The 24,801-nt window shown below is 40.5% G+C and overlaps 1 protein-coding gene across 1 annotated transcript in view; it reads right to left on the reverse strand.

Moving 5' to 3' along the window:
* Positions 1-737: 737 nt before the first annotated feature.
* The window catches only part of DHRS3 (dehydrogenase/reductase 3), a 37,179-nt gene continuing 13,115 nt past the window's right edge, over positions 738-24,801 (reverse strand). The window contains exons 3-7 of the mRNA XM_067310842.1: positions 15,197-15,340; positions 14,531-14,650; positions 13,500-13,738; positions 12,419-12,544; positions 738-11,215 (exon numbers count right to left, since the gene is read on the reverse strand). Of these exons, the coding sequence (XP_067166943.1) occupies positions 11,131-11,215; positions 12,419-12,544; positions 13,500-13,738; positions 14,531-14,650; positions 15,197-15,340 (714 nt within the window). The 3' untranslated portion in view covers positions 738-11,130. The remainder of the gene's footprint in view (positions 11,216-12,418; positions 12,545-13,499; positions 13,739-14,530; positions 14,651-15,196; positions 15,341-24,801) is intronic.

Below are 24,801 nucleotides of genomic sequence, written 5' to 3' on the forward strand. Positions count from 1 at the left end.
CGGCCGTTAACGGTCGCTAACGGCCGCGTGCCCGCGCGGCGCGAGGGCCGCCCCTGGGCCCGCAGAGAAAGCTGGGGGGGGGTACACCTGTGTATGCACACGGCGTGTTCGTGGGGCAACCCACGCACAAACGTTTTAGCGCTGCCTCTGGACGGGCCACACACCATGACACTTCAGAAATACGTGTTCCCGGCGTGCTGCGTTCAAGGCAGAGGGATTTTGCTGGCAGAACAGAGTGGTGCCAAAGCGTATTTTGACAGTGATCTCAGGCATCCGTAGGAGATGGAGAGAAATACGTGAGGCGTCTGCCCAGGACAGCGCTGTTAAGTGAGACGGGGAGTTTATCCCCTGGTAAGAGAATGTCCAAGTTCTGTGGCCAAGACCAACTGTCCCACAGGCGAGTTTGCTACCTACTGAGCAACCAAAATATTAAAAATTGCTAACATGTGGAATCTATTAAGACATTTAGAAGGAATTCACATTCATTGTTTCACTTGAAATATAAAGGTTATAAAACTTAATGGCCACATGACAAGGAAACTATATGAAACACTCAGAGATTTACAGAGCAACTGTTATGCTCTTTAGGCATGTGGCCCGAAAATTGCTTTACAATAGGCAATGCAACCTGTGTTTTGAGCGCTGAGGTTTTCTGGCAGCTTTTTTTTTTTTTTTTTTGACCTTTCAGACTGGTTTTCAGTTACCGCAGCAGCTCCAAAGTAAAACAGAAACACAGCTTGTATCTTCTTTCAAGTATTTATTTCTTTTGTGCTGTTAACATCAAATAATGAAAGGAATTGTAAGGATTTGGGGGAGGGGGGGAGATAAAAAGAATGAAAGCAGGAGAAAGGAAAAAAATACCAACATAATGGCTTAATTTCTCACAGCATGTGCAGCACAAATGAACAGTAAACACATACCACAGAAAATGCAAACAAAGGCTACGTTTGCTAAAAGTTCAAGAAAAAAAAACACCGCGAGTGCCTCCAAGCAAACATTTCCGTGATTAAATCCTCAGAGCCTCTGCATTGCTAGGCCAAATTAGCACAGCAGCTATCTTCTCCCTTCCCCCAACACACACACAGTGCTACACCTCAGTAAGCTAGCAGGGAGGAGCCAAAAGGCCAGGATTTCAAGCCCTGTTTTTTTTAATTTATTTTTTTCTCTTTTTTTTTCTTTTTTAAGGCTTGGAAATGTTGCAATTATGGCATTAAGAGGAAGCTGTAATCTAATCTAAAGGGTCAAGCACAAGTCTGAATATCCGATTACGAATTTGCCACTCGGATTTGTCTGTACCGAGAAATGCAACTAAGCAACGCTTCATGGGCAAATACTGTATTTTGCTGTGCTTGTCAAACCTGGACCTTGGCAATGACAGCACATGCCTCTGAGCCATGTGCCAGGAACGTATATTCTAGCCTATTATCATACAGAGGCTTTAGGGTGACCCTAAGGTTTATACCATCAGTGCAATCACATACTGTCTCATTCTGTAACATCAGGCAAAACTATGAAGTTTTTCTGTTTCACCTTTGCCCTATGTTTGTAATAGGAACTGAAACGCTCTGGTAGGGCAAGGTTTGCAAAGCACTGTGTATGTAAAAACAGTGCTTGCAGTTTTGCTATAGGACTTCCAAATTTAGACTCAAAAATCACAGCGAAGAAGGGGAATATGAACATCAGGTGAATTGAATTATGCTCAGCGGCAAGCATAACCTTTCTGCTAATGCACTGTGTTTTCAGTGCATTTTATGTTAGCAGACCTATTTCATCCCTTCTTCAGACATTCTGCTCATTTTCTACATTTGCTTGCTTTCCAAATGTAACTGGCGGTACAACTTTATTTCATTCATGATTGTATTTTCTTAAATTAACTGGGGGTGAGTATGCAGCAAAACAAATCCCAAAGCATCATAAAGCCACTCCCCTCACATGGAAGTATGCCATGTCCTGATGTCAGGAGGTTATTTTTAGAATAATTCCCTTTTTCTAGGTTCAGAACACTGTGATTCCTCTTCTGACAAGCTGAGGCTAAGAGACAGGTGAATCCTGTGAAAAAAACAAAACCAAACTATGAACATTTGCTCCAATAAGGCAAATGCACTTTTGACTCCCAACATGTTTTCTTTTTTCTTGAAAATGTCTACAAGCACGTTTTTGATCACAAGATTGGAATATGCCATGAGAGTGCATTCAGATATGCATTTGCATTAATATTGTTGCCAGAAGCCATCTTACAGTCATCATCAGACATATTGGAGCCCCTTGAAAGCTTTCTGTGGGATTGGAAGTCATCCAACCAAGGAAAAGAAAAGCCACCATGTGATTTGGATGGCCAATTCCACAGGAAAAATACATATAAATGAATGGCAAGCACTCAAAGTGGTAGTTAGGGTGAATAGCTTGCAAGCAAATTATTGGCTGAGAACTATTAAGTATATAAAGTATTTGGTAAATGAAATTTTAAAAGAAGTCAGTTTAAAAATAATCCATAAAAAGAAAGCAAGCTAATTTTACAGCAAGAATTGCCTGTGTCAAACAGTGCAGCTAGATGCAATAAAGATCACTAGAATATGAGTTGCCCATTCTAAAGTAGATGCAACATGATATTCACTTTGTGCTGCAAAATGGCACCTTTAGATATCATTAGTTTTGTAAGAATCCTAAAGTGTTCCAGATCTGACCCTTCCTGTCACAATTTCTCTGCTACCTGGTGGAGTAATTAATATATTAAATATCAGAATATAAAATATCAGAAGAAATCAAACAGCAGTGCTGGGTACCCTGCAATTTGGAGCTTGTACTATATTTCCAGTATTCAGACAGTTAGAACGGGTTCATGTGTTTTGCTGGTTCTGCATTTTCTGCTTCACCACTACCGACTTGAAAAGGCCACGAGATCTACATTTCAAGTGATTTCAAACTTCTAAGGAAGTGGGGACATGTTGCACCTAAACCTACATTACCACTCTCAGGACTTTTCACAAATGCACTGCCTATTTCAGCAAAGTTGTCTTCCTTCATTGCTGTTACTTGACTTTTATCTTATGATTTCCCTTTTAAAAAGGAAGTGGAGTTCAGGCTAACCACTGCCTAACAGTCTTTCCCAGTTCAGATTCAAATCCCTTAAGTGTTAAAAGGAACATGCAGTTGCCAACTCGTTAGGCAGAAGTAGCACTAGCTTTTGGGGCCTGTGCTACAGTTCATGCTTTAGAGGAAGCTAATCTCAAAGGCAGCTTGCAGTGTTAATGCATGAGAAGGTGTGGACACAGGCACGCACAGGTGAGAGACTGCCTGAAGGGAAGGTGAGGAGATGAATAATCTCCATGCACAGCAACAGTCCTCCCCAACAGGAAAAAGGGGAAGAGACTGATGAAACGATGAAAAATGAAGGAATCAGCAAAAATCAAACCCAAACTAAACAAACCCAGCATGGCTCCTATGGCTCCCTGAGCCACATGGCTACCTGCCTCCTCCCTGAACTCACTTACATACAACTCAGTTCACTGAAGAAGAAACACAGAATTTAAACTCCTCTATAGTATGAGATTAGGATCTATTGTTAAATCTGACTGAAAATATGAAGAAGTTTTCTTAAAAGGAAGTACTGAGTACTGCAAGAGAGCCTAGCAGATTACATCACAGGAAGCATGACATCTCTGGCCAGAAATTGTTAATGCTCCTAAATATGGGGCTTTAAGGCTTGAAAGAATTATTTCCTTAACTGATTTGGGGACTGACAGCTGTGAGGAATACTTGTCTGAATAAAGAATAAAATTATGGTTTTTATATGAGAAAATTTATAATTCTGTAATTTGGCTGAACAGAGATGACATGTATCAGGAAACCTATTTTTAAAACTGGAGTGAATGATGCATTGATTCTATGTTTAAAATGTCATCAAAATGTGTTCAGAGGGCTCATTGCTATAACCCTGTAATGATGAAACCAAAGCAGTCATTCTACTGAACGATTAAATGTGGCTATTTGTACGCCACTTCATTTTTTTGAATATACATAGAAACTCTTGATGCAGGACATCAACACTTTTGCTTACATATTTTTCTGTGCCAGCATCAGATCTCTCCTAGAGAAATTTAAGGCTACATTTCATTTGATTAATGTGCTCGTCAAACCTCTATTATGCAAGCAGGATAACAGAGAAGCTGAATACATTTTAGGATTCATCAATATGATAATAGTTGTCTGGCTGAAGAAGGGTTTTTCGCAATAGCAGACAGTTGAGAAACATGTCAGAAGGCCCAACTGTAGAATATTCAAGAATATTAGAATATTGAAAGTTACAGACTCTTCAGCTACCAGTACATGCAAAATATTGCTTGCTGGTGTCTGCCTCCCTGTTCTCTTTTGTATCTTGTGTACTCTCCCTTGGAATATTGACAAAATATTGCCCAGCTTTACAAGTATTGTCCATGGCTTTACAGCCCTGACAGGACTCCAGAAGAGAACCAAAGAACTGCTTTGTTCTCTGATGGATGGATCTTAAAAAAAATAAATAAATCATTCTGCATTCAACAGTTGAGAGAGCAGAGACAATGAGCTTGTCACCTCTGGTATTACTTGTGATAGGCAAAGTTGCAGGGGGTATAATGACCGTGCAGGTCTCACATGAACTGACTTCACTATGGCATGAAATCAGCATTCCCAGAAGGCTCCAGGAAGAGGAACTGTGTATTCTGATATCACTTGTTTTCCATTATGACCATTTTCGTCTGCTGTTAACATTCTTCTGAGATGAGCCCTTTTTATTATAAACCCTTATTCCATATGTCAGCATTTTCAATATAGCCAAAATATTCCAGAAACCCTATCAGCCCCCTGTTTATTTCAGTCTTCTCTCTGCATAAAGACACTACTAGTTGACTTTCCAGAAGAAGATAGGAATGAATTGTCTCCTTTCTTTCAGCTAATATTAATATCATCATATGCCTGAACAGTATCTGGGAGCACTCATCAGGTCAATAACATAATGTAGGTCAAAGTCCATAATGCACTTTGTAAATAAAATATAAGGAATACTAAATAAAGGGAAGATGAAGAAGAGTTTCACTTATTCACAATGATGTCCAATGTTTGCAAATGGAGATTCAAGGGAAAGAAGCAGTGAGGGGTCAAATCTAAGGCAGGACTTCCTGGGAGTCATGCAGACCCTGGGTCAGGCCCCTGAGGGTGACTACACACCTCACTGCAGCGCTTGGTTTTGTACTGGCTGGAACTCGTCATTTCATTCTGTAATCTCTACCTTTTTCACAAGTATCTTGCAGGACCCAGAATTTTAAATCAATTTACTTGATGACTGTATGCACAACCTCAGCTTTCCATACAGTTTTCCTCTGTAGTAGTGCACTGTAATGGTGATTTAATCATTTAACCTATCTCAGTAGCAAAATTCCTCGGAGGCATGTAGAAAGCAGATTTGGGAATTTAGGGTCATTTTCATACAAAAACCAGTAGGCTTCTGAGATCTCTAGATTTAAAGCAATGAAGCTTCCAGCATTGTTCAGCCACATTAGTTCCATATTGCTGGAGAAGATGTTTGGGGAAAATGTCAAACGCTAGCTTTTCACTTTTATATTCTCTTCATTATTGTTGCATTAACATAGGGAAATTTCATGCCTGGGGATGGCTGTCTGTGCAAAGCCCATACCTTATAGAGGCCACTCTTTCAGATAAAATTAAAATAAAAAAAAAGCTTTTTTATAAGAAAAAATCAGGAAAGAGAACCACATCTACCTAATAGTACTAGGTCAGTATGACAACCCAGAGAAGCACATGTCCTCACTGTACCTAGACATGATGGATTAGCTTTGCAGCTGGCGAGGAAAAAGTGAGTGGTGAGTCAAAATGACCTTTCCTTGTTTTCACATACATGGGTTACTTTCCCTACCTCAAAAAGATGAGAGAAGGCAGATTAAATGGTAACTGGCGTATTGGGGTGTTCTGAGCCAGCAAGCTACAAAGTTAATAAGCAGCTTTTTAGGGCATGGTGACCCATGGGAATCAGCAGTGTAACATTTCTTTTATAAACATTCTATTTGGATGGAAATCACCATGCCTCTACTATAATATAAATACAGGAACATGAGGCAGAGTCTTGCCTCTGGCTTTTTGGGGCCACCACATCCCCCCTAAGCTTGCATCTATCCTCTGTTTGGTTTTCTTACATACTTACTCTTTGGTCACTCTCCAGCTGAACTTAAGAGTGCTTTCTTCACTCATTTAAGGAATAGCTGCTCTTTTCTAGGTTTATGCAGAAAAATCAGCATAGACATTTGCCATGATCTTTTCTGCATTATTATGTCATGATGCCCATAGTGCTGAGTGCATATGTAATATATCTATTTCTGTTTCCCTTGAGACAAGAGGAAGAATAGATCTGAGACTCCTTGCCACTTAAGACAGTGCTAGCACAATCTCCTTACTTTTAAGTCTTGAAAGGGGCCAACTGTTAGCATAAGGAATTAATAAGCTGGGACTCATTGGGAGGGTATGAAATTAAAAATTGTCTCCTCAGAGGTCGTCTCTTCCGTTGTATGAAGTTCACGCCGGATAAAAGAAAATGAGCAGCTTGGGACATGGTAAAGTCTTAGTTTTCTTCAAGGCTTTCTCTTAGTTAGTTGCTGCACTCTTGTGAGAGGTGCTTGCTGCTGTTCACATTTTAAGAGGCAAATCTCCTTCAGAAAAGCACTTCAGCCAAGACGATTCTGTTCACTAGCGAATGTAACTGCTGCTTGTGGCTCACAGGTTTCTCTCGAGTCTCCAAACTGCCAGCAGGCTGAGAAGTGACACCAGATCTGAGGCTCTTAGCACCAGGGAGGAGATAGCTACAAAGACGGTGCAGAACATACTGATTCTCTGTGCTTTGTTCGGTGAAAAATGCAAAAGATTACATTTGACATAATCTTGCTTTACACCAAAAACTTATGATGGGTCCAGTCAAAAAGTGGCTGTCATCCTGATTTAGTTTATTAAAGCTACGTGAAGAAATAAAAACAAAATAGATGCTCCAAGGTCACCATGTATTCTCTTCTCAGCAGTTGAATTTCCGCTAGAGGAAAACAACTAAGCCAAATTCATGCCCGGTACAAACAGATGTGTTCTCTTAGAAAGAAATGCACCTACTTACGCTGTGTCTGCATTAGGTTTGTTAGTGTGCTTTTATGAGATTTGGCAAGTGTAATGCTATCTGTTAATATCTGAAGGTGGGAGTGTTCTGGGAGTTGTCTGAAAGGCTTGCAAGACTAGATCTCATCATATCCACCCACACTAATTAACACATTACATAAAGTCCAACAAGTTTCTCTTTGCAAACACTAGAATCACTTGCCCAGGCACTTTCTGTGATTCTAGAAGAACTACAGGGATAAACTCTGTCACTTTTTAACCTCAACAGAACAATAGACAGGGAGGGCTTATTTCCCTCGTTCAAGGCTTGCGCCTTTTCTTCATCCTGCTAAAATACACCAATAGCACGGAGAGAGCTGAAAGTACCTTTTTAAGGTTCACCAGGGTGCACCAAGAAACGTGATTTTTTTAAATCAAAAACACAAAATCAAATATCAAAGATGAGAAATCAGATTTACTTACAAAGGATGCCTTCTGCTCTTCCCTTTCTCTTCCCACCCTGCCTTGCTAATTCTGAAAGTTAATTGGTACAAAACACCAGCCTCTGAAATACCTGGAATGGAAAAATCCTTCTATTTAAATATAGGGTCTCTCTCTTTATGTCAGGACAACATATGCCCCATAATAGCTAGCATTTTTTTATCATTCCAGTTTAAAGACAGGCAGCAGAAATCTCCCATAAAAACCTCTAATAAGGGGTCTTCTTCTACTCCATAGATTAGAGCAAATAAAACCTGAAGAGTTTAGCTAATTTCTTAAGAAGCTGCTGTGGGGACCTCCTCCTACAGCTTCTCCTAGATTCCTCCAGCAGGATAATAAATATATACCCCTGATTTAGATTTATTCCAGACCCCTTGTATGACATCTGGCTTCAAGATGGTGGCACTGAAAAGTGCAGTAATGACATAGGAATACAGAAGGAAAAAAAAAAGTTTAGTGCAGTGGAAAGCAGGAGGCAGTGGAGAGAGCAGGGAAAGCCAAAATTAAAATAAGTCAAAGGGCGGCGGAAATTCCTTTGAAAAAGCCTTAGGCTTCTACAGAGCTTGTCTACATTTGCAGCAGTTCCAGATTACCCAGTATCAACTGTATGTGAGAAGGGATAGTAGACCTCCGTGGGCATTCCAGAGGAACCTTTCCATTAAAAAATACCTTCAAATGGATCCAGCCGAACTTGCAAGCAGTTCACACGGGTGTAGAGCATTCTATCTCACAACACTCACAAGAGAAGAAATTCTCTTACCTAACTCTTCCTTGCTATCCAAAAAGCAAAGTCAATGTTTTCCTCATTATTTTCTGTTTGCTGCATACCTCTCCCCCACTGTGACTGCTATTTGACCTGCTGTCCGCTCAGAGACCCTGAGGGAAAGAGAGAGGGAAGTGTGTGTGTTTGTGTACGAGGGGGGTGAGACAGACCACGGAGTCTCAGCTAAGTTCTGGCTCGCCTGTATTAATTAGGAAGAAAGCAAGAGCACTTAGTATGTAAGACAACCTCTGCAGATAGGGAGCATCTTTTATGCAGTTCAGGAAAACAGCAGTCTCATCTAAGGGACAGCATATGGGGATTAGTGGGGGTTTTGTTTCACTGGGTGCATTGTTTTTTACCTCTGCATTGCCTTAGGATGTCATTAATGAATGGAATAGCAACATAAAGGTCTGATTTAAGAGGGACACCGTGGGGTGCCATCTTTCACCAATTCTGTTTGCTCTTGCATCTACCAGCCTGGCATGCCTGACTCTGGTTAATGAGAAAATAGAAAGGCTTAGAGTGCATAAGGGGAGGTAGCTATAATCATCCCTTCCCCTCCCAAGTGGCTCTTGATATTTATGGTACCTTTAGCATTCCTGGCAGTTCCTGGAAAGGCTCTCCCCTCACTGCATTGTGTTTTCAGTGAACTAGTTTTCTTCTCAAAAAACAGACAAAAAATAAAGCTGAAAGCATCTATTAGGGTGGGCGTCAAAATCACAGAGATCAAAGTTTCTTTTCATCCTCTCCAGAGAGTCTCAGACATCTAGGAATTCAAAACAAAACTCCATTGTAAGAAACCTTTTCAAAGCTGGCACAGTACTGAAGCTTATATGTTCTGCACTCAGAGGGAAAGCACTGACCCAGATAGGAGAGCTCCTCAAAACATCCACGCAGGCAGAGGGACTTGCATCAGTAGCACCCTTTGCAATATCTGCTTCGTGAACTGTCCAAGAAGAGATATCTACTGATTTGCAGCAAGGATCAGACCTTCAGATTTTAACATGCACATCATTGCATCTAAGTAGTTGGTCCCCATTCTATATGGCAGAACCAAAGAAGTATCTCAAATGTAGCTCACAGCTTTTCTCCTAGAACTCAGAGCTCTTCTAGGAAATGATATATTTTAGAATATGGAATTTTGTCTCTTCTATATTTTTGCATAAAACCTTTTGGTTTATAAACAGCTACAGTTTTTACTCTCTATGCCATGTTCCATTTGAATTTGCTGATCATTTGACAAACATTAAGGTAGTCAAGACTTACAACTTTTGAGGTAGGGAAACACTAGAAATATCTGCTTTGCAGGTCAGGGTGCACTTTGAGATTAGGTGACTTGCCCAAGATCTCACAGGCCATCTATGGAAAAGCTCAAAATTCAAGTCAGGAACTCTAACTTCACTCCTTTAACCACGTGGCTTTCCTTGAGGTGCTTCATTGGGGTGTTCTCCCATCAGACTTGCTACTTGCCTGTATTGCAATTATATTAATTCCTCTTTTAGTAGTGTTCCAATAATGTTTCAATTACATTGCTATGCCTTCTGCTGCACACTGCATCTGGCACAGGAATGCAGTGTTGCTCCTACTAGGCTGTCAAAGAGAGTATATCATTACAAAAATAAATAATGTCTAGCTGCTTCTGGCATTTCAGTCCAAGCAGTATTTATCACTTTTGGCTGATCAATGCCTGATTTGATGCCCCTAAAAAACAACGGGTATATTCCCAGTTGAATTCAATGTGCATTTAATCAGGTCTTTGCTAACTGTGCTTGCAAACTTCACATTTCATGAGTGCTAGAGTGCTGCCTCTTCTATTTTTAGAGCAGTATTCCACTTATTTCACTGTGTGGATTGATACAATGGATTTTCTTCTGTATGGATTATGTCAGTGAATGTGTGTTTATAAAAGCAGGCTCTAGATTTAGTTCATCCCCAGTCTGATGCCTACATGCGTGGCAATCTAGAGAGTAATGCTAAAATATATATATATAGTGTATATATATATATTTCATCATAAATGAACAAAAATATTCAGAAAGACAATTAAATTTCATATATGAGTTCAGTGCCAGAAGGAATCTTCCACGATTCAAACTGCCTGCTCTTCTGACTGAGCATCCCCCTCCGGCCTTCACAGGTGCAGTCAGCTTGCCGGGGCCCAGCACCATCCTTCCACACAGAAGACCTCGGTGGCCTTTATTAAAGAAAACAGCAGTTTGCTCCTTCCCTATGACATGAGCTGGGAACAGCTTCATCAGCGGATGTAAAGCACGACCAGTCAGTGAAGGAAGCTTCCACTAAACGTCCATAATTTGTAGATCTTCAAAGTAATTTTTCCCATTCAAATGAAATCAGTATCTGTTTGTAATTGCAGTTTCTCTGAAGAGATGGGTAAACTCCGGGATGTGATATGCTGCTCTCAGCTGAAACAGCCTACACACATTTTATAAACAAAAATTACATCTTAAAACTGTGAGTAGATTTAACAATGGACTCTAAAGAATTAAACATCATATAAACATTTCACACTTTTTGTTTTTCTTTCCAAGGGTCCATAGTCTAGTCATTCAGTCCTGTGCAAAGGTCATGTTACTATGGTTATGACCTGCAAGAAATGTGTTGCCTTACAGCAGCACAAGTCACATGAACAGGCTAAAAGCCAAGACGGCTGATTCACAGTCCTGACAGGATTCTCATGCTTGTGTTGGTTTCACTGAGGAACAGTCTTTGCACCATCAAGTCTATGTTCGTCCTTTAAAAGTGTTCATGCAGGTGTAGCTTCCAGAAAACTTGTGGATTTCTTCAAGTGCTGACTGAGGGAGAATGCTGTAGGAAAAGCAGAAAGAAAATAAGCAGAACGGACAAACCTTTTAGTCTATTCTAATAAGAGGACACGTAAGTATGCATGGGTGGACACACATACATATGTACGCATACTGGCGTGATCGAGTAGCTAGTGAACACACACAGACAAAACATCTGTCAGCATCTCCCAGAGCCTGCTGTGAGTAGGCCCAAAGGAAGAAAGTTGTAGCATTTCACTCTTTCCAAATAGAAACATTTATCCAAAAAGGTCTGCAAAGCCCAGAACTTGGAAGACACTATCATATTCTATGTTCTATGGTTAACTTGCCATCTATTTGTCCTAGGCATGTGGCTTCCTTACGATAACGTATGGATATAGATCTAATTTCCTGTCAGCTGCTGCAGTGGAAAATAAATGATTAATTCTCATAATTAATGAGAAGGAGAACTGCCCTTTTTTACTCTGTAGAATTTATGAGAACTTTTGAGACTATCCCAAATTTTGCATTCAGAGTTAAACTTTATTACAAATTATTTTTTGTTGTCTGACACACAGTATTGTAATTGTTCTTCAAAGAAATCTCATGGCCTTGTTTCAGTTCCTGACTGAACTAGCTTTTCCAAAGGTTTTGGTGCAGACTGTCATGAAAACACAATTTAAAATGTCCTTTCTTCAGTTGTTTCAGGATATAAAATTGTGACTTGCCTTCCTTAAGCACTTTAAAGGTCCTGATCAGAGTAATGCCCCCCTAAAGCAGAAAATAATGATGCACACAAATTATTTTGATGGTTTCATGGCTTTAAAACAAACAATGTTCTCTAAATACAGGTGTTGATGTGGATACTTTATATATAGAAAGCCTTTACAATATAAAGCCCGGAGTCCAAAGAGGGGCTTACTAAATGAAAATCAGCTAGATGCATATTTTAATAGTTAAGAAATTTCCCAGATACAAATAGAAGTTCAGACCTCATGAATCTGAATTTTGGGAGTGAATCTACTTTCATAAAGGGGGTAAACCCAGAGAAAAAAAATCTAACAAAGGGAACCTTAGAAAGTTTTCTCCCCTTTGCTCCTATGTCTGTCCTTCATGGGAGGGGATGAACCAGTCTGATCCTGGATACCAGGTAACAGTCAAACTGAAGTTCACCTTGGTGGGCAGACAGCAGGACTGTAAGTCAGTCTTGCCTGTCTAGGCTATAGCTGGCAATGGAAATATTTACCTTTTTAGGATGACGAGAACACGCATTGTCCATGGAAGGAGGAGGAAGGCTTGGTTCATCTGAACAGCTTCCACTGTCCTCCTAGCCACAGTCTCTGGCTTGAGAGGAGGAAAAAGATTAGGGAACCTGAATAAATAAAGTAAAAAAATAAAATAATTTGTTAACCAAACTCCTTGTTTAAGATGCCAGTCTAAGTCCTGATGCCCTCTAAGTTATCATTGGTTAGTGGCATTGAAACATACCCCAAAGCTGGCTGGAAGGAACAGAGAGTGAGAATGAAGCCCAGGTCCTATAACTCTGTGTTGCAGCCGGTACTACTGGACTGGCTAAACAGTTAAGGAATGCACATGTTGCAGCCTTTAGAAGGAAATGGCAGAGTGTATTCAGGACCTTGCTTCAGGGATTTTCTTAAGCAGTTTGCAAACTAACATCACAACTCTGTCTTTTCAGTATCAGTGTTGTTCTTCCTCTTGTCTGCTTTCTGCTTGATTCAAACTCTCGACAGGTGATCTTCCCTCATTGCTTTTGATACCAAGAATAAGGCTTTTCCTGGCTCCAACAATGGCACGGCATTGCATATTTTCTCTCGGCTAAAGGAGCACAAACTATATTAATGGGTCATTTTGTCCACTGTAAATGATTAATTTCAGTCTGTGGCTGTCACTCCCTTCAGTGGGAAAGAATTAAGTATTTAAATGAATAAAGAAGGAATCTGCACTGTTAATTCTCAAGTAGTTCGTAGGCTGCTCCCTTTCGAATGACCTCAATTTTCGGATTGCTTCCCCTCCCTCTCTGGTGGCTGCAAATGGCCCAAATACACTCAGTGAAAAATAGCTTTCAGTTTTCTCTGTAGAAGCAAATGCCTCAAAGATATTCTCACACGGTACAGGCAGTTTGTACGAATGTGCCAGCAAACTGAAGGAACCAGTCTGATGAGTCCCAGGCGGCCTAGGGTGACCCTCTGTTCCCAGGCAGCCAAATGAGACATCAAATTCTCTTAACTAAATGAAGCATTAATTAGGAGTGTATTCTGATGATTAATTTAAAATGAGATGTTTTATTCTAGCTCCCCTGGACTGACCTGATTCTCATGCCCTGAAACATCTCTGTGCTTGTGTGGAAGGGCAGGACTGTTGTGGCATTCACTCCAGGACAGTCTAGCAACCCCAAGGTCAGGCTCTCCATAAAGGCAAAGGAAGAGGCTTTGGAGGTGCAATAGTCAATGGCACCAGGGATGGCTGACAAGGCCAGGACAGAGTTCAAGCAAACAATGTGTCCATTCTGCAACTCCAGCATCCTTGGCAGGAATGCTTTGGTGGTCTGAAGAACAACAGAGAAAAAAAAAGTTTTGCTCAGCAGAGATACAATAAAAACAGTCGTGACTGAAAAATAAGGTGACACAGAGACAACAAGCCAAACTGGGCTGTCTGTTAAGCTAGGAAAGGAGTGGGAGAATGCTTTGTTGCCATGTCATTCGTTGAAAGCTTCTAAACAAAGTTTGTGTATAAAAAAAGCAAAATCTTTCCTAGCATATAAGTAAGCAGTGCCCACAGATAAAGGCCATAAACAGAATGCTCTGTATGTTTAAGAAGTTTTTTATAGAGGATAAAGTCTTCAGTAAAGAGATTAAATCACAAAGAACTCTTTTTTATTACTATTATTTCTATCTAATCAGAAGTGGAATGAGTTCACGTTAGCTTCCTTCCTTGAGCAATGCAGCCTCATGCTCCTCTCACGTTCCACACACATCACTGAGCAGAAAACTCTCCTCTGTGAGCTTGGCCTTTCTCAAAAGAAATCAGATGTTTTACTGAAATCACAGAATGGGGATGCAAGAGCATCAAATACTGTGCAATTACTGGAAGCTTTTAATATGATATTTTAGAAGAAGTAACTGAAGTCCATTTGAGAGAGTCTGTCAAACTTAATTTTTTTCAGACTTCTTTCCTTTGGCCTTTGCCCCTCGCACTGTTTTTCCTGTCTGTCTTTCGTGTCAGACTGATCTTACCAAGTATCATTTAGAAAGGCCTAGCAGCAGCCAAATGTTTATGGCTGTAATCTGTCACTCTCATTCCCAAGTCTGAATACACGAGCTACAAGAGCTTATCTTACCCAGAATTGTCCCAGGGTGTTTATATGTTGTGATTTGAGCAGTGCATCATCATCGCTGTCCATCAGGCTCTTACCATGGACCACAGCAGCATTGTTCACTAGGATAGTGATATCGCCCACCTGCAAAAACACAAATGACTTGTCACAACTAACACCTCTCCTCACAGACCAGGACTCACTATTAGCCTTCTAGTAGTGCCTGAATACATCATTATTTTCACAGCTTTTGGCATTTTTGCTGATGGGTTTTGTAATCCTTCTGGATCGCTTAAGCTGATAACTAGGTCTTTGTACAACATAATCTGGATTCATCTTGAACCCAGGCTTTCTCAGTTACCTCTGCTCTGCTCAAATTCATCTTTGTATTATAAGAATATAAGAATTAATACAAGAATTAAAAGTTCTCTGCTACTTTTGCCTAGTACAGATATTCACTTACTAGTATATATAGATGAAGAAATTTGATTAGTTATCATTCATATCGTCTTTGTATGGGTGAAAATGTTTACCCTGTGACAATGAACGCAATGGGACAGAACCTTTTGACTATGCCATATAGAGAAATGTGCACCTTTGTTTTTTCCCAATTTGCCAGTGGAGGTTTTTTCCCCATCAAAGATGAGTGAATTATTAAATCCTGCCTACAGTGTTTCCACAGACACCAACCTTTTCCCGCACAGCTTTGGCTTGCTGATAGACCTCCTCTCGGTTTCCTACATCACAAATGAAATAATGGCACTCTGTCCCCATCATCTTGATTTCCTCTGTGGTCTCCTTCAGGCATTTCTCAGTTCGACCCCACAGGACGATCTGCAGCAAGAAACTTTTGTTAGGGTCAAACTGCTTCTGCTTCGAATCTAAAATAATTAAAACATGCTTCTAACTTGAACAACTTGAAGAACATCTTTAATGTGCTTTCACTGCCAGCTCTCCTGCACTGTTTAAGACTAACAATGATTTTTAAACAATGATTATAAATGATGTATGGGAGATGGGACTCTAGCATGGTGGTGGTAGCTGAAGCCCACTGTCAGTATTCTCTTTGCAGGTGAAGGCCTGTTCTTTACAAGCGAAACAACAGTGAAATTGAAAAATCAAATCTTTAGCCTAACATAATGAATACACGAGGCACTTGGCAAATTTTCTATAGCATGACTTTTGCTATACACACACAGAGAAAGATAACTTTTAATTCTAAAATCACAGACCTTCCTGTATACCTGGCATTTTACCTACTTCTTGTTCTACATTTGGAGACAGTATCTGCTCTACAGTAAAGCATATTTCTTCAGCATATCAAAGGTAACAATTTGCAATGCAGATTGTTTGCAGGCCAGGGTTCTAGGTGCATTTCAAACAAGAGGTTCATCCTAATCCAAACATTTAAAGTGAGAAACTTCTAGCATTAATTTATTTTGCAACTAACACATGAAAGATTTCATATGTCACTTCCAGTTAACAAACATAGTAAAAATGATACAATACTTCTTGTACAAAGAGTAATTCTTAATATCCATGGAAACAAAACATTCAAACTATATAGCATGGATTTAATATGTAATGAAGACTTAGCCAGTGCAACCCTGTCTGTGTTTCTACACCATCATGGAAAACAAAAATAGAAATAACCCAAAATGTTACTAGGTTCATTAACTTTCACCACCACACTTTACCCAGTATTATTTTTCCTAGTGAGACAACAAGGCTAGTTTTAATTGTCTCAAGTAAGAAATGGTGCTTCCACTACAATCTTTGGAACGTTAATCCACAACTAAACAGATTTAACCAAAATAATTTCTTCCCAGTATACCTAACACTATTTTCTATCTCATTTAAAGCTACTGGAAGAGAATATAATTTTGTCTCTCCATTACCAAAGGCAACTATATTCATGAATCAATCTATTCTTTTTGCTTTTCAAGCTGCAGACAGTTGTCTCATCATTTATCATGTTATGAATGGTTGGACACTTGTCATCCTGCACAGCATAAATTAGTGAACGGAGTATGCTACGGAGATCAACTGACTGCACTGAGAGTCAAACAGCAAGAGCCAAAAGAGAAAGAACTACAGGTTGTTACTGCGCGCAACTGCAATTAAAAGCAACACATTTTTTTCCACAGCAGATGATTGCATTTATAATGTAAAATACTACTTAGGACTAAAAAATAAATGGAATTCACATAGTCAAATGCAGCTTTATCCTGATCAGGGGATTGGAGAAATAGGCCTTGGAAGCGGAAAGGCTTTGCTGCCCCCAGAATGGTACTATTTCCAAGCAGTGGCCTTATCAGCTGTGATCCAGGATTACAACTGTTTCCCATACCACTGGCTACTGAGTATGAATCTCACTGCTATTCCGATTTTTTATGGTTAGAAATAAGCACACTTAACCTCATAACCGGTGCTAAACCTCTGGCAGGGTCAAAGAGCTCTTCCAGGACAACTAAGCAAGGCTAAAACCCAGAAGTACCTGGGTCCTCAATCCATTTCCTAAATAAGTTAAATTTAAAATTAATCCCATTTATAAATCATCGGCACATCTATGAACATAAACACTCATACGCGCACACGCACACACAAATAGACTTATATTCTGAAAGACACAAGAGGGCTGCTGAACATTTTTGATTTGAGTCACAAAGAAATAAAGTGCTGGATTTCCTGTTAGCTAAAGTTACATTTCCGTGCTTATTTGTTCTAAAGGAATAACCAGAATATGCAGCAATTAAACTTCCTAAGTAACTTTATTTCAAGGCTTGTTCAAAGAAAAAAGTTTGAGCCTATCTATTGCCTTGTGATATATACAGGAAAAATATAAAAGACAGGCACATGGACAGCGCTTTGGATGAAAGGAATATAAAAAGCAGAATTTACACTGTGAAGGAGGAATGAGTTGGTTAACCAGAAATTTCAGAGCAAATAAAGTTAAGCCAGAGCCATTTTGCTGGAAATCTTATCTCAGAGGAAGTTGTTTTAAAGGAAAAAGCCATTTCCAGAATTAAGGCTATAAGAAAGTATATGGCTAAAAACCTGGTTTGTCTTTGAAAACCTCAGCATATGGCCATCCTTGGCTACCAGGCTTTGGCATCTACACAAAGCTTGAAAAACTGAAGTTTATTTACATGCTCCTGAACTCAGAGCTAGACTGGCTGATATTTCTTATGCCTACACTGCAGGCTTGAAGGGAAATCAAAAACATTTGAGAAATTTCACAAGCTTTGAAGAAATATTTACAAAATATTGTTCAAGTGCAAGTGTACACACATTTCACAACCTAAAGCTATGTGGAAAGGGGAGGAAAAAACACTGCAAGCTGCCAAGGTAAGCATCAAGCTTGATGCCCAGAGAGTCGTGAGTTTGTGCCAATGTGGACTTCAGCCTCTCAGTAGGGTTGGATCAGTCAAGTGCAAACGCTGAAAAAATAACTGACAAGTTAAAGAATGACGGGAGACAGAGGAAGAGGAGAGAAAGAGAAATAAGGCATTAGGCAAGGGTTGAGTAAATAAGGCAAGAAATTAACCTCATATACCCTGTACTCCAGGGTTTCATGCTGCTATTGCAAAATAAAAAGTCGAGCCCTCAGTCTTCGCTTCCAGCTGTTTCAAACATCCATACAGCCTCCTGTTCTCAAAAGTTGCCACTGGTGCATTGAATTGTCAGGAAATACACATGGAAGAACAGTTAAGCAACAGGCGACCTATCAAAGTTACATCTGTCTGTGATGCAACTCTTGGACATAATTTTTTTATGCCAGAACACTTACTTTGTGATCTTTAATATCCTACAGATAATCTTGCAGGACGACCCCATTAAAAACCGGGCCATCAAGGAAAGACAGAATTTGCTGATTATCCTTCTAACAGCATGAACTTTAGTACTGATTTTTTCCATGAGGAGTTTTCAAGTCCCTAATACTGTTCACAATCAGGTGAAGGCTTCAGCCTGTGTAAGAGAAAAGCAGTAAATAAAAGACCATTCTTTTGTGAGAGGTGAGAGTTCCCTAACAGCACAGTGGGAAGTCAGGTTTCCTGCTGTCATTTTTGCTACTTTTTACAGATGGATAAACTCAAAACTCAATACACCACGCTTTTGGTCCAAATTCAAGCTTGAATGCTCCTATAAGATTATATGAGGCTCTCACTTTCTCTCTTACATCTAGCCAAAAGTTTAAACTGGTACAGACTTCACTCTGACCTCCTAGGATATCAAGTCTTACAAAGAGATTAGACTTTTACTTGCTGCTTTAGACTCACATTCAAGGGCTCTGTTGCTCCTCAACAGAAGGCTTGGGCTGGTGTTACTGTGTAGGCAACAATTCTCTCTTCTCTTCTTGCTTGCAATGGTTTCATCACTGTTTTTCTAGGTCCTTATTCTACTCTGTTGCCTCCTGAGGAGACTGTCTACCAACCTACTTGTAAGTCCTCAACCCTCTTGAATTCACCTCCTGCAGAATCTGCAATTTCACAATTTGCTGTTGGGCACTCATAAGGTTGTGTTGCTCTGTAATGTTCTCACTAAAGCAGATACATCACTGAACCAGAGAGCTTAAGAGTCAGTGATAAACATGCATGTTCTGAATGCTCCTGAACAAAAGGTTTGCTCACAGCTGAACAGATGAAGGACTGTGGGGCTGGGCCTGCGTTTTTCTGATGCCCCATGAGCTCCAGCCAGCCTAAAGCTGTGCAGTTGGCACTTCACTTCCCTTTACACGTAAGGATGTAGGTAACTCTCATTGTACCCTTTGCTCAGTCAACATCAAGAAAAGTATCATCCAGCTTTATCCTGCCCTAGTTAGGATTTGAATGCTCTGCATTTGTAAGCAGTCTAGATGCGGAGCTTAGGAAATGGTCCATTTTATTAGGAGGCAGAATTTTCAATATCTAGACATGGGTCCAAGAGTCTGGTCTGTTCCCCCTTTCCCTTTTAAGTTTAATTCTGAATTGGCAGTAACTATGTCCCAACTGGAAACTTAAGTCCTGGAGAAAACGACTCTTACAGTCACAGAAATTCCTGTCTGAGACAGAAAAACGCAGAGGAAGAAGGAGAGGAGAGACAGTGTTGCTTATTACACAGCCTTTGAGGAGGCTGCACAGCCACCCGTTCACCATTATGCAATGGTGGAGGGAGGAATATTTAATCTGTGTCTTGGAGAGGTTCTTGGACAGACAGTTTTCCGTCCTGGAAAGAATCCAGGCACCATTTCATCTCCCCCTTCATCTCATCATCCTCTCCCGCCCGCCCCTCCCTACCACACTAGACACGCTCTCCTTTCAAAAAGTTACTGACCAGAAAATTGTCGAGGGCAGCAGCCCAGCGAGGCGGTTAATCCCCGCTGCGGCAGGCCTGCTCGAGAGGCTTCCTGCCCTGCTCTTACCTCCGGCTGACCCCGGCGGCTGGCAGCCACGGAGGCAGGTGGAATGTTAAAGCGATCGCCTGTGCTGCGGGCTGCTGCCGCGGGGCGAGCGGGAAGGAGCCTTCCCGCCACGGGACACGCGGAATAATGGATTTATGATGACAGAGGAACTTAGCGCGTCCTCCTCTTAATTAACTTAAAAGTAGCTAATGGCTGTGATGTCACAGTTTAGTGCAGATTTTCCCAGGATTTATCCATGAGCAGCTTTTGCAAAACAAACCTTATCTCTTTATCTTCCACCCTCTGGCAAGTCACTGAACGCCTTATCTGGCCTTAGGAAAATCATTTCAGCTGGAGTGGCAGGCTCAGGAGACACAGCATCCTCCACTCCCGGAGGACTCGTTTAACTCTGGACTTTAATCTGATAATGAGACATGCCCCAAGGTCGAAGGGGAGTCAAAAGGAAGGTTTTAGCTGCTGCTGTACTAAGGCAAGACCTTCTAATAGAGGCCTGCGCTGGCTACTTGCCAGAAGCCCAAAATCTGACTACAGTTTTAAATCCTGACTTTTCACCATAATGCAAGTCAGTAAGAGTTATGCTTCTGAGAGCCACACAATCAGATAAGGCCACTAATTTATACAAACTGGTCCAGACTGAAGCTGCTATCAACCCGAATATACACACATGACCTACACTCCCAGAGCCCTGTGTATAATACTGGTGAAGGAGATGAGGTTAGAGTTGACTTTACATCATTTACAAGGCTATTTAACTGCTTGGTCCAATTTTATTGCTAGCACAATTCAAGAAAAACAGCAAAGGAATGTTGCCCTTTTATATCTCCAATTAATTTGGCACTGTATCCTCAGCAAACCTGCTGTGCTAACCTTTGCCCCTCCGACAAACTAGACCAGTATTGGAAAGGAGTGCTGCAACAAAAGCGTTTTTGAGACAGAACACGTACCATTTCTTGACACTTCCCTTGGATTATCTGGGTTGTATTTTAGTAGAGAATTGTTCACTCCTAGTCTTTTCTAACACAACAACGTGCATTGTGATTTGCAGATATAATTTCCATTCCAAAGGTTTCTGCATTTCGTGATTCATGAAGCAATTCTCTGTATCAATTTGAAGATGCTGCAAGATGAAGGTGTTGCAGAGAGACATAAAAATGCCCTTCCTACCTGACCTCATTATTGCTGTCTCCACAAATCAGCCACAACGCCTAGCCGCAGATCAGCGGAGATAGTGGGAAGTTGGTAGGTCGACCCATTTCATTCCCTTCCAACCTCCTTCGTAGGCCAGTGAAACAAAAGTCGCTCTGTTTGAGTTGGTATCTGCAATTGCACAGACTGCTACCTTTGTTCAAACAGAGAAAGCCTTTCTGTGCCCAATGCGGAGAGCTCCTGCATAGTTTTAGGAAGTACAATGTGTACATAATCCACTGAAGTATGTCCGTCTTATCCCAGTATGTTAACAAAGCCTGGTACTAGTCACTCACAGTTGGTCCTCCCAAGACATGCATTCCAGTGTATCCCATAATCCCGGGAGAGTTTTGCGTATCATGAAAACAGGAGGCTAAATCCTACAGCCTCAAAATTGTTCATGTATTTTGTTGTCAACGGCATAAGGATTTTTTCCTCCACCCTTTCCCCTCTCTTGCCCCCAGGGTAAAGTCAGACAAGTTATTTCAGGAGTTCTTCATGGGAGAGGCATGCTAAAGACAGATTACTGGAAGAGTGAAAGGTGTGGCTGTTCAGTGTGAAAAGCCAATCTTTGCTTTAGAAAGGAAAAAAGAACCTTTTGATGCCTGAAGTAGGTCAAAATACTTAACCCAGCCCCTTAGTGACACTTGTATAAAAGTAAGCAAACAAAGAGAGCCGGTGGAAAAATTTATCAATTCCCACAGCGGAAAGCGAATATCAAAGCTGCAAGGGACTGGTATAAGAAAGATTACAGATAAGCATGGGGGACTCAAGAGAATAAGCCCATTTGCCTATTTTACACACAAGCTTTTCTAGATCAGCATTTAGAGGTTGTAAAGACATTCGTCTATATGAGTTTAATTTAAATCTGAACACTGCCAGCATACTAAGCACAAGACTTAGTCTTTATTATGAGCTGGCTTGAGTTAAAGCCAGGCGTAATAGACAGTAATGAGGATAAAAGCTCTAAAGAGACTTTCGTAAGGACAGTAAAAGAGTGAATAGCAATTCCTTTAGTCTGGCGTCAGAACTTGAAATGTATTACTTTATCTATTGATTTAGCACTCAGTGGGATTAACATTATACACCTAAACAAAGCCAGTTTCAATGGTACCCCAGCCACCCCTTTTCCTCCTCTACAGGAAAGAACAGCGTCTAAAAACTCATGGAAAAGTATGCAAACACCTGTCTCCTATTCAACAGAGGCCTTCCTTGGAAAGAGAACTTTTAAATTTCTGTTTGCATACAGCCATTTAAGACCAGCTCCCTCTGAAGAAGTGAACAAATGCCTACTGTTCTCGCAATCAGGACTATTTAAGGACAGGTGGCCCCATGCTGACTTTTTCTCCAGTGTTTTTTCCAACTGCTTTCGTCTGCAACATGAACTGCGACTCCAGACTGCCTTGGGAGCAACACTTTTCGGCTCTGCTGTACAGACTGGTTGAGGAAGGGGAAGGGTTAGGGTTGTTTGCAAGAAGAGGTCATGCAGGAGTCAGCCTTTACAATCCTATTAACGCTGGGACAGGGTCAAATGGAGTGCACGTTCCAACAAAAGCGCCAAGTGGCCACAAGCTGTCACCCTGCAAAGGTTCATGGAGGCATTTGCGGGGGGAAAAACGACGGATTTTTAATGGTGAATGTCTGCCACACCATGTGTTAGAACTCGCCTCTGCTCCAGGGAATCAAAGCGCACAAAGAAATATCCAGCAATGAAATTCACAGGCTGCAAAGCAGAAAGAAGCGGCGTATCGGGGCTGGGGAGGAGAAGGGGGGTTTCTTTTTAAGTTACATATCTGAGGTAAGACTTTGAAGATGTTTACCAACAGAAACATAATACTCCATCCTGTAAAAACAGCTAGTGTGTTGCCACCTCCATTTGTTTGGCATGTCATCCCTATAACCCAGATTCCTACAAAAGTGTCCATAGAGATCTCAGGAAATTGTAGGAAGGGTAAATACACAGGTGCAAAAAGCCCTTTTGTACCGCAAGGACAGCGGACAGGATAAAAGGACAGAAAGTCAATAAATAACATTTTAAAAGAGAAATTACTGGATCTGCTTGATGAAAAGGACACGGTCCCATATGTACAATTTCAACATAGTTGAAGGTTTGCTGTTTGCACTGTTTTTCTTCCAAAATGCTGCATTATGATGTTTATGTATTGCATATACCTCTCAGCATAGAGTTCTTAACATGTGGCAGGTTTAAGGTGCATGTAACATAGTTAAACATTCACTATGATAGAAAGTTTTATTGACACTGAAGGGTAAGAGTGTTTTTGTAAAACTAAAAACAGTGAGGAGTTTAGATTACAGGGATATTTTAGAAGTAAGGGACATCTGAAATTAAGAGCGTCACAATTCATCACAGAAGTAACCCAGTGTTATTTCCATCACTTTCTGGGTGAAAGTGACTCCTGAAATTGCTTGGTTCAATGAAAACTTAACTGAAAGGTCTGCTACTTCTTAACCAACAAACTGCAAAAAAGCAGACCTGAGAAAACACACATTTATACACAAGAATTAAAGAGCTGCAAACTCAGTGCCAACAGAACTAGATTTTTTTAAAAGATTGCTTTTATATTTATGAGACAATTTCTACAGTAAAATGCCAAATCTTGAAATGTGAGGGTTTTCAACTTCTAGAGAAGAGAGCTAGCCACTGCACCGGCTTTGGCATAGCACTCAGACTCCTATGGCTGGTCCCCTCCCTGCGTAGTTTATAAAAGTACAGATTATGTTTGATTATGAACCCCAGAGCACAACAGAAATGTAGCTTTAATTCTGAATATTTTCAGCTTTTCTTTAAACTAAATCATTGCGAGTATTTCATCAGCACTTTACTTATTTTGGGGGGGGATATATAAAATTCCTCTATGATCTCTATAACACACACAATTTTCTCAGTCAGGTGTTAGATTCACAAGGCAATTGAATTAGCCTTGTGATGCTGGCCTGGCTCTGAACTTTGGCAGTAGATCTGCACGCGCTGCTCTGCGAACCGGAGCTGGGTTTACTTCACATTGGTATGTGGTTCCATGGTGCGTCATAGTCCTACTACAGTCAAGGCAACTTCGCATTTGTTGTATTGTCATATGAGGAGAATCCAGAAAAAACAAACAAACACAAAGTGGACAAATTGGTAAATGGATTAGAAGCTCTGATGAATGAGGAAAACCACAAGGAATTTTTTCCAAGCCAGAAGACGACAAAGGGGACAGATAACCCCAGTCCTTGTAGTAATGTCAGAGAAAAAGAAGAATTGAGGAAGTATTTAAAGTTGCTAAACTTGAGGAATGGCTTGCAACAAAAACAAACACGCAAGCCTAAGGATGAACAAACTTTCTAAAGCTGTCATTAGTTACCACCTTCCAGAAGGGCCCAAAATATGTTCTGGATCATATACATGCCTATATGATGCAACCCTTTACTGAAGGAAAAAAAAGAAAAAAGAAACTCCAGTGAGGCTACTGGAGAAGCATTAGAGTTAAAAGAGCCTACATTAAATCCATATATAAACTGAATGCTATCAACAGTTCCAGACAAGCTCTTATATAAGCTTCTTCTCTTCTAAAAAAGAAAATTACTACCATTTTAAAACCATCTAAAAGCTGTCAAAATGAGCTGTCCTTGTAAGTATTTTACTCACAGGAAATAAGGGATATTGCTTAAGAAGAAAGCTTTACTATTTAAATGCTTAAATAGTTTT

The sequence above is a fragment of the Apteryx mantelli genome, chromosome 26 (genome assembly GCF_036417845.1).
Source record: "Apteryx mantelli isolate bAptMan1 chromosome 26, bAptMan1.hap1, whole genome shotgun sequence".
Taxonomy (NCBI): domain Eukaryota; kingdom Metazoa; phylum Chordata; class Aves; order Apterygiformes; family Apterygidae; genus Apteryx; species Apteryx mantelli.